The sequence below is a fragment of the Chiloscyllium plagiosum genome, chromosome 21 (assembly GCF_004010195.1).
Source record: "Chiloscyllium plagiosum isolate BGI_BamShark_2017 chromosome 21, ASM401019v2, whole genome shotgun sequence".
Taxonomy (NCBI): domain Eukaryota; kingdom Metazoa; phylum Chordata; class Chondrichthyes; order Orectolobiformes; family Hemiscylliidae; genus Chiloscyllium; species Chiloscyllium plagiosum.
Genome location: NC_057730.1, coordinates 14,873,529 through 14,884,695, shown reverse-complemented (window position 1 = coordinate 14,884,695; position 11,167 = coordinate 14,873,529). Strand labels below are relative to the sequence as shown.

At 39.0% G+C, this 11,167-nt stretch overlaps 1 protein-coding gene across 3 annotated transcripts in view; it reads right to left on the bottom strand.

Annotated features, from left to right (window-relative positions):
- Positions 1-1,526: 1,526 nt before the first annotated feature.
- Positions 1,527-11,167, bottom strand: part of narfl (nuclear prelamin A recognition factor-like) — a 28,527-nt gene continuing 18,886 nt past the window's right edge. For all 3 annotated transcript variants that reach the window (XM_043711306.1, XM_043711307.1, XM_043711308.1), the window contains exons 9-11: positions 6,772-6,909; positions 5,071-5,228; positions 1,527-2,932 (exon numbers count right to left, since the gene is read on the bottom strand). In XM_043711306.1, coding sequence (XP_043567241.1) covers positions 2,691-2,932; positions 5,071-5,228; positions 6,772-6,909 — 538 coding nt within the window. In that variant the 3' untranslated portion in view covers positions 1,527-2,690. The remainder of the gene's footprint in view (positions 2,933-5,070; positions 5,229-6,771; positions 6,910-11,167) is intronic.

The window sequence follows — 11,167 nt, the reverse complement described above, 5'->3', positions numbered from 1 at the left end:
GGACACAGGCCAAGTACATGCAGGTTCAATTTGGGATTATGGTCAGCGTGGTTGGACCGAAGGGTCTGTTTCTGTGCTGTTTGACTCTGTTCCACTTGTTCCTCCTGTCCTCGTCAACAAAAAAATTAACCATTTCTGTCCTTTCAGTTCTGCAGAACCGTATTGTATTGGACTCAAGACTGATGCTGCCAGACCTACTGCATGTTTAATTCAGATTTTCAGCATCCGCAGTATTCTACTTTTAAATAACAAAGTTTTTGCCCTTATATAGATTTAGATTAGATTAGATTACAGTGTGGAAACATGCCCTTCGGCCCAACAAGTCCACACCGACCCGCCGAAGCGAAACCCACCCATACCCCTACCTTTACCCCTTACCTAACACTACGGGCAATTTAGCATGGCCAATTCACCTGACCCTGCACATCTTTGGATGGTGGGAGGAAACCGGAGCACCCAGAGGAAACCCACGCAGACACGGGGAGAACGTGCAAACTCAACACAGTCAGTCACCTGAGGCGGGAATTGAACCCGGGTCTCTGGCGCTGTGAGGCAGCAGTGCTAACCACTGTGCCACCATGCTGCCCACAATGGATGGGAAGAGACAAAGTTATACAAATGGCTAAAGCCAGAGAGATAGGAAGTGGGGGAGTGTAGGGAGGATTATCAGAGTAGAACAAATGATCAAGATTGCGTGGTTGAGGTCATGGTAGGATTAGTTTAAATTCAATACAAGAAGCCAGTGTAAGTTAATGAGGATGAGTCATGGCTGAGAGAGATTTTGGAAACTGCACAAGTTCGTCATAGGACTCAACTAGTATGACCATGATCTCACCCACTGTTTGAAGAGTTGTGGGGATCCCATGTTGCTTTCCTCCATGAAGGACAACACAAATATCAGGTCATTGGGCACATATCTTGACAACACTGGGCCTCCTTACAGTCAACGTATCAGAGGGGCAGAAATTTAGCTCCTAACAGCTACACTATATGAGACTCCAAACCAATACACTGCATAAGTGCAAGTTACTAATTTGTTGTTACATTGAACTAAACTAGTTTGCAATTTTTCTCTTTCATCATTCATCGTTCCTTTAGTCTGAATCTGTACTGAATGCTGCAACTAATTTTGTAAATGAATACGCTAGAGAAGAGGACTTGACTATTCTGATAGGATTTCTCAATGATTTAGAATTTAGATCTGTACATAATCATAGGACAGAATCAGAGTTAAAAGCTCCCAAATTTAAATGAACTACTGCACATGACTCCAGCTACTGTACACCATTAATGAAGACACAATTAGTACTAAAATGATTAGAAATGTTATGATACAGTTACCCCAACAAATCTCCCTGCTCACGGGACCTTCCACTTAACTGAAGTATGACAAGTTAATTCTTCAAAATTACTTCTGTAAATAATCACAACATAAAATTTGGTCTTCTGTTGTAATGTTAATAGACTATTAACAGTATAATCATTTGATGCATCCATTCTTATAAAGTATCATTTATGTAAAATAAAGGATTTCCACACTTTATTTTGAAAGTTAAAAATAATTACATTTACCATTTACAGAATTACATAAAGTATATTGCTGAATGACACACTCCACAGCACCTTTAGTAGACTGTACACAAAATCAAATTTACAATTTGTAAAAAAATCAGTGATAAAACCATATTTGCATTATCTCGTTTTAAGTTTCCCTTTGTAGCAGTATTTCACCCTTTTCCTCCTGTTTAACAATATTATTAAAATGTAATGTATTCATATATGTCCCCAGGTGAGAGCGAAATTAGGAAATAAATATTCTCTTCAGCAAAGGCTGCAGTCAATATTTTTCAGCATCTGAATTTATCAGAAAATATACTGGAGTAGGTCAACCGCATAAAACATAACATATTTGCTAAATCTTGGTAACTTACAAGATTAATGGTGATTAATATGATGCAGTTTCCAGTATTACTTACTTAAAGAATTTCCTCTCCTGCTCAGGCAATCAACATAAGGCACTGGTTTATTTTCAAAATAAGTGTGGAGAAATTTCCAAGTGGTGGTGGTGGCTGATACTGATTTTTTTTCCTAGTACGGACACTGCCTGACTACAAGCCAGAACCAGATCGAGAAACTTCCTGTACTTCCTACCTGCATGTTTCAGAGGGGAAGGGAAATGAAAACTGCCATTGATTGGAATTGTCATCTGAACAATCAGCAATTTGCTCATGATGAACAGCACTACAGAGAGCTGAACACTGGAGAGGCAGATAATTGCCTGTCCCCACTTGGCAAAGGGAAAAAATAATCAGAAAGATGTGTTCAATTAGTTTAAAGGATAGAATGCCTTAGAAGTATTTCCTCCTACCTTTAACTTGAAAGCTATTTCAGCTTTACAGAACTAAGTTTAGACAGAAGGTATAAAACTTATTATCATTTGATTGTCCTGATCTGCACAAGTGACAATCCTACAGCTCACAGTGAGCTATAATGGCATCGCCCTTCTATTTCGAACAGACAGAACATCAGTATAGACGAAGTTAAACATGAACTTGTAAACTGGAGGTCTGCTCCTTCGAAACATGAAAATTCAATAATTCACCAAATGCCTGTCTCCACATAAAAAGTATCACAGCAGATCTTTTCAATGGCATCTATTTTCAGTACAGACTTTGACATTTCAGATACCTTTACCATTTAATGTTCAGAGCACTGTTCAATTTCTCCACAGCATGGTACTGTGTGTGCAGCATTTTCAAAGACTTGCTACTGTCAGCACCTTCAAGCCACTGTTCATAGAGCTTCTTCACAGATTCATTTGCTTCTGGTGCCTGGACCTTCACACTTGTGTAGAGTTCCTCAACCTGCTGCAACAAATCCTTACTGGACTCAGGTCCCTCTGCTCGTATCTGGCCACCACCATTGAGACAACCTACCGGCAGCAACAAAATCTGATTAACTACTACCTAGTTTTCAGAAGAAATTAGTACATTAACAAAAGTTCTGAGTTATATTTGGAAGGAAGCAAAACTATGCCCTTGGGAAGTCTGTTTTAACCTTTACATTAGTTTGTAGATAATTGCGTTCAAGTTGAAATGTCAATTACTGTACAGTTGTAATATGTCTCAATAGGTCAATTAAATACCATACCTTCAACTGAAATATGGCATTACTGAAGAAATTTATAATCCATAAAACAAAATCTGATAGAGGAACTTACAATGCACACATGTCCAGATTTATAATGAAACTGTCTTTATTACCTTGCAAATATACTCTTTCCCAGTTGATTCTGTTGCAGTCATAGAGCTGTACAGCATGGACACAGACCCTTCAGTCCAACTCATCCATGCTGACCAGATATTCAAAATTAATCTAGACCCATTTACCAGTATTTGGCCCATATCCTCTAAACCGTCCTATTCATATACCCATCCAGATGCCTTTTAAATATCCTAATTATGCCAGCCTCCACCACTTGGGAGTGATAGAGTCATAGAGATGTACAGCATGGAAACAGACCCTTCGGTCCAATCCATCCATGCCAACCAGATATCCCAACCCAATCTAGTTCCATCTGCCAGCACTCGGCCCATATCCCTCCAAACCCTTCTTATTCATATACCCATCCAAGTGCCTCTTAAATGTTGCAATTGTATCAGCCTCCACCACTTCCTCTGGCAGCTCATTCCATACCGCACCACCCTCTGTGTGGAAAAGGTTTCCCCTTAGGTCTCTTTTATATCTTTCCCCTCTCACCCTAAACTTATGCTCTCTAGTTCTGGACTTCCCCACCCCAGGGAAAAGACTTTGTCTATTTACCCTATCCATGCCCCTCATCATTTTGTAAACCTCTGTAAGGTCACCCCTCAACCTCCGACGCTCCAGGGAAAACAGCCCCAGCCTGTCCAGCCTCTCCCTATAGCTCAAATCCTCCAACCCCTGGCAACATCCTTGTAAATCTTTTCTGAACCCTTTCAAGTTTCACAACATCTTTTCGATAGGAAGGAGACCAGAATTGCACGCGATATTCCAACAGTGGCCTAACCAATGTCCTGTACAAATACAATATGACCTCCCAACTCCTGTACTCAATACTCTGACCAATAAAGGAAAGCATACCAAACGAATTCTTCACTATCCTATCTACCTGCAATTCCACTTTCAAGGAGCTATGAACCTGCACTCCAAGGTCTCTTTGCTCAGCAACACTCCCTATGACCTTACCATTAAGTGTATAAGTCCTGCTAAGATTTGCTTTCCCAAATCTACTTTTGAGCCAGTTAAAGTGGCAGAGCCACTTCCGCTGGCAGCTCTTAAACTTTGAAGAGGATGTAATAATAGAGTAACAAGCCTACAGAAGTAGGTTTCCATTGTAATTTAGAATATTTACAAAGGAACTATAACAATTAGGACAGGATACATTATCCCCACCTGTTCAAGTTTCTTCAGGAGAAGAAAAGTTACCTCCTGTTATATGCAATGCCTTATGGAATCAACTACTAAAATGTTTAAAGCTTCACTTCTTGTCAATCTTTGTCCAATCATTTCAATGTCTACATTTAGAACAGAAAGTGGCAATTGCAAATCACCCTGGAAATTAGAACCTTCAAGCCTCAGCTGAGACACTCCAGCACTGCCACTGGTAGTGATGTGCAATTACAGTATTGTAATTTTACACATGCACTTCCCATTACAAGAGATTAATAGCAGAAAGTTGAAAACAAAGATATAGTAGATTACTTTAAAATGAGGATTATTTCACATCCAATTAGCACCCATTTTCTAAAGCTCCATGGACCTCAAGTTTACATTTGCTCCTCACTCATCTGCGATACTACAGGGAAAAGAAAAATCAACCAGAATTTTGTAAAAACTCAAAAGAAAGTCCTAAACTTTACAGGACAAGAAAATGTACAGGAAAACAAAAAACCTGAAATTGTACATTGGATTTCAAAACAAATCTCTTGTAGACTCGAGTGGTCAGACTTTATCTTTCTGCCAAGCAAACGTTGTTCATACTGACACCATAATTTGCTTCTCGTCACCATGAAATCCTTAAAATTTTACCTGAGGGACAAGCCATAACCTCTACATAATGGTAAGTCAATTTTTTACGCTTCAACTTCTGCACTAGGTTCTGAATATTTCGGAATCCATAGGCGAGTGCGAAACGGAGGAGAACACTTCCATCCCGTTCCAGTGTCACCTCCTGAAAATCTTTATTCCTAAAGCAAGATTAGAGACATTATTGCCGGATCACAGTTATACTGAAAATTTTCTGCCACTGTAAGTTTTTGGTATGCTGGAAGATAAACTGAAGGGAAAGGAGAAAATAGGGACGTCAGGATAGTTTGTTGAAGAATTGTCAGTGCTGAAACTGTGAATTGCAATGAAACATCAGGTAGGGGTACTTTTGAACAGGATTTCTATACAACAAAGTACCTTCAACCTTTTATGTTTCCTATTTTCACTTTGGCTTTCAGTGTTAAGTCACAACCTTTGCATCCAACAATATCCACAACTCATTAAGCAACTGCAGGTGAAACAATTCTTGAGAGTTTGTTGCCTTGACTCTTAGTTTAGTTAACAACAAACAGACAAATTTAAGAAAGCTACAACAGCTTAAGTAAGATAATAAAATTATATTCTTGTTGAGCAGGTACAGTTTAAAAGATTATTCTTCAGGATATTTCTGTAGGATGTCCAAATTATCCATGCATTTTTTTTTCCGCGGGTTCTTGGACAAAGGCGACTAACAGATGACAAAGTCAGGAAAATATTGATGACCATGGTGAAATGAATTGATGGGATCCATTACTTTAGCACTTCTACCATTGTGGGCCCTCCTTTCAAATTTATTTGGCTAATTATAGATGTAGTGTACAAAACAGAAGTGTATTGATCAGATATGTAGACATTAAACTCACAGGACATTGTAGAAGTTATGGGGTGCGGGAGAGCAGGGTTCACAACTTGAGATTTAAAGTCCCTTCAGTTACAGGTAATTTCCTTCAATATTCTGTGAGGTCAGACTGCCACATAGAAACTAAGGTAGATTCAGTGAATTTTAACAGCAAAATATAAAGTTGCCACACTGTTACCAGACCACAGGGCTGCCTCTCATTAGAGGTGTGGTGGTGGTTTAACCTCAGCCAGTGCAGCAACTGTACCCACACTATTGCCATCATGCTGCATCATGAAAGAGCTGTCCGGCCAACTGCACTAAACTGACTCCCACTGTAAGAGTAACAATAGGTGTGGTCTATTTTGACAATGCAGTCACTGAAGGGGATTCTATTTAATCTGAATAGTTTTAAAACAATTAGCCTTCGCAAAATTAGTGAAGGATACTTGATTGTTATAAAAAGGCCAGGTATTGAATTAAGGATTGTGAATGCTTCCTGAGCTACTTTATTTTGTTTGACCAAGGCTGACCTGGTTCAATATTAGCTCGTTATCTGATGATCAGCACAACACAGCCAAGTCCAACACTGTCCTCATCTGACCATTACTTATGGTAAGTCACTGGATTGCAGCCAGGAGCAAGAACATTGAGCAATATTCTCCTTGCTAGCTAAAAGGAAATTGAAGCAGCCTGAGCCCATCTCCTGGCTCAGCATTACTCGGTAAAGAATGAAATAGGGAATTTAGTGTCTGTCTGACTTATTACGTACAGGACTTACCAAGTAATAAAGAAGAATTAAACTTTGTTTTAATCAAGGATACAATAAAAGCAAAATAAATTTCATTAAGGATGAAACCACCAACCTGAGTGTTTTATAGGTAATCTCATGTACATCAATTCCAAACAGTTCTTTAGCAGCATGTTTGAAAACATGTTCCAGATATCCACCAGAACCACCACCAGAATGCCCAGTCACTTCTGCATCAGCCTCACTACTGAGCCTAAAAGAGAAGTTGCACTGATATGAATTAGCGAGTTTTGAGAATATTTGTAGCTCAGGTCAAGGTTCTGGATGTAGGTTAGCTCGCTGAGCTGGAAGGTTTGTTTTCAGACATTTTGTCACCATACTAGGTAACTTCATCAATGAGCCTTCAGTGAAGCACTTGTGGTATGGCCTGCTTTTTATTTTTATATTTAGGTTTCCTTTGGTTAGTGATGAGATTTCTTCAGTGATGTCATTTCTTGTGGTGATGTCATTTCTGGTTCTTTTTTCAGGGGGTGGTAAATGGGATCCAAGTCAATGTGTTTGTTGATAGAGTTCCGGTTGGAATGCCATGTTTCTAGGAATTCTCGTGTGTGTCTCTGTTTGGCTAACAGCTATTTACCACCCCCTGAGAAAAAAAACAGGAAATGACATCAACCCAAGAAAATCTAATCACATAAATGAAAAGCGGGCCATACTACCAGTGCTTCACCGGAGGCTCACTGATGATGTTACCTAGTATGGTGATGAAATGTCTGAAAACAAACCTTCCAGCTCAGCCAGCAAACTTATGTCCAGAACTGATAGGAATTCCAAATTCCTTAATGTTATGTAAAAACCAAAGATACAGCCTTACTAGTGGTTCAGATAAACAGAAACATTTACATCACATTGTGATCCATCAGACACACAAATTCTAGTACATTATCAAACAGCATCTTCAGCAAGGCCAATGTTAAATGACAAATTTACTTCCCAAGAATTCATAGAGGGGAATTTTGAAAATTGAATTTAACACTGCTGTGTTCAATGTGATTTAGTGGTCAGTTTCTCCATTTTTAGCAGAGCAGATGAATGGTATTGGTCTTGCTGCAACAGTCACCAGTTGCAGTGAACTGCAGGTCAGATTACATTTCCATGCTCCTTACCATACCCTCCCAACCCGGTGCTACACTTGCTATTAAGTTGAAGAGAATATCCTACAAAGTCAACAAAATGGTGACATTGGTGCAGTATAACAGATTCTTTCAAGGTTAGTGTTAGCATCTAACGTGGGAGTATTTTAATGCATCGTTGCTCACAAACGCCACACATAAACTTAATTTTGAGAAGGAGAGAACAGATGGGTTTGACCACACTTGGCTGCAAATAGTAGTAAAATATTCCATTCCTTTGTCCTTCCTTGATTCACATAAAAATTCATCTCTACAAAGTAGCAGGCACACTTGTAAACAGATTTTTTCATTGAACTTGAGTAACCTTTACTATTTAATCAGTGCAAGGAGACTAAAATTACTCAGATGGAACCAGAAGTCCATCACAGCCTCTGAACAATTATTGTGTAAACAGAGTTAGAATTATACCATTACTCTAATGAAGCTTGTCTAGAATCGGAAGGAACAGTAACATAAACCATTAGGATATTCATATGCAAGATAGCCTGGTTCTGGTACTCAGTTTGATGCATTTAAACGGTTTATCATATAGTTGAGGACACGAGGGATAAGGTCAACTTATACATGTGTATAAACTATAGTAGCTAGATCCATTTGGTGAATAATCTTTAGCATCTCATATATCACTTAATAGCACCTGGTTACAATTTAGTGCCAACTGTTGACTGATTCAGTTTAGAGTTGTTGACTGTTTAGAGCTACAACTATTACTATTACACTAAATAAATCTGAAAAAGGTAATCTCTTCAGTCTCAACAGAAAATATGTTGTAATGGAGTGGAAGTGCAGTTGTTCATTCTAACATCAGTCCTCAAGTTCTGTGACTATCTTGAGCCTCTATGGACAAAATTCAATAGATAATTCACAAGTAAGATGACTTTGTAAATCACATAACCATCTGATGCAGTTTTGTTTTAGTTAAATGTAGAAAGAAGTGCATTTAAGCTGCACGCTTTATTTCAGCCAGTACCGCAAGTATAAAATGCTAAGGTCATATCTTAAACATTGGAAACTGTTGAAATTTAATGCAAAATTCATTCCTGCAAGAGTTTGACCTCCCTGAGGTAGTGATATGAACCATCTTGAATATAAATTACAATTACATTGTGGCAATGTGAAAAAAATGCTTAAAACCTGCAGACTTTTTTTTAAAAAGTGTTACTGCCCAAGGACTCAATTACCTTCTGGAGAGACTATCTTTTTCAGATTTATTTATAGCTGTCTTGTTTACAGGAAGTCCTTAACGCTAATAGCTAAGTGTGGTTCCCACCACGTAGCTGTGCGGAAATTATGCTCATCAATAAGAGCACCAGACAGGTCTGCTCTGATAAAAACAAAGTTTGGCATTCAGGATCTTCTATCCCAGCCAAGTTCAGTGACTTTTGCTTACCTTCCTCCAAGCCAATTAAGATATCAGAAGTAATGGACTTGTGGAAACATTGCAATTTGACTTGTAAACTGCACCAAACAAAATCTCAAAATACACAAAATTCCTCAGCCTCTAACTGATTGAGTGATTCCTGTTTATTTACATATAGAGTTCTCTCCAATAGCAGATTTTAAGCTACGAATGAATGAATATGAACTGAATAGTCCAGTAAAATTGAAGATCCTTGCAAAAATTTCAATTAAAATTGACCAAAAACTTTTAACATAACATGGGCATGTTGAGGCAAAATTGACACAAGCATATCTGACTCAGCAAAGTGAGCTCCCGAACCCAACAACTATCCAAAGTAGACTCTCTAGTTAAGGTTTTGCAGCACTCGTTCATAGAGCAACATTGTGAATAACTTGTACATCTTTAATATTTTAAAACAGCCAAAGACATTTCACAGGCATATAATTGGGGCAACCACTGGAAATAGGTGAAGGACATATCAGGACAGCTAACTAAATGCTATAGAATTGAAGAGCTTGCACCTGAAAACAAAGCCCTCAAAAGGATTGATTTAAATTGGAAATTGGCCTAAATTGGCAGAAAACAGGAGTGTTTAAAAGTTGATTGGTAAGAGGCAAAAGTAAAGTCACATGATGGAATGAAGTTTGAAACAGATGTTCTTAGTGAAGGTATAGATATGTGATCTGAAGCTCATCACAATCCTGACAACTATGGTTTTGAGTTGTCTGATTCAGAATCAGAGAGCTAGTGTGCAGATCGATGGGATGGTTGCAAGGAAACAGAGCTTGTGACAGGGACTGAAAACAATAGCTTTGGCCTTTCCTATATTTAGTTGGTGAAAACTTCTGCTCGTCCAGTTTTTTTCCCCAAAATGAGGCTCACTGGCAGGATAAGCATTTATTGCCCATCATTCAATTGCATTCAAGTAGGTAGTGATGAGCTGCATTCTTAAACACACCCACACTGCGTTTTGGAAGAGAATTTCAGAATTTTGACCCAGCGATGGTAAAGTAAAGTTGATATAGTTCCAAGTCAAGATAGTGTGTTACCTGGAGGGGAATTTACAAGGGTTAGTGTTCCCATGCATCTGCGACCTTTGTCCTTCCATATTGTAGAGGTCACAGGTTTGAACGGTGATCTCAAAGGAATCTTGGCGAGTACCTGTAGTGTATCTTGCACATGTTACACACACTTGCCAACTGCACCAAAAAGCAAGGGAATGAGCACTTGAAGGTATAAGCAATGTGTCAAACAGACAGTTTTGTCCTGGATTGGGTGTCAAAAATCCTCAAGTACTGATGAAGCTGCACTCATCCAGGCAAGGTATTCTGTTACACTTCTGACTTACAGATTGTGGTCTCATTTTGGGTAATCAAATGAGGAATTACTCACCAGAGAATTCCTAGCCTCTGATCTGCTTTCATAGCTATAATTTTTCAATGGCTGTTCCTGTTCATGGTAGTTTCCCAGAATCTTGATGGAAGCAATCGCACTTTTGTTGAACACCAAGGTTAGATTCTTGCTTATTAGAGATAGTCATTGCCTGACACTTGTGTTGTGAATATTACTCATCACTTGTTAGCCCAAGCTTCAACGTTGTCCTGGTACTGCTGCATTTGAACACTGGCTGCTCGATATCTCAGGAGCCAGAAATGGTGCTGAAAATTGTACAATGAACATCCATCTCTAATTTTGATATTGTGGTGAAGGGAAGATCACCGAGAAGGAGCGGACGATGGTTGGGCCTTGGACCACCAACACTGAAATCCTTGCGTGGCTCCAGCTCGTGAAAAGCTTTCTCTCCAATTTGCATCCACTTCACATTTTGCCAGGGTTGCTCAAAAGCTGCTTTGATGTGACTTTCACCTCACTCTAGAACTCAACTCTCTCGTCCATGCTTTGACTAAGGTTGCAATGAG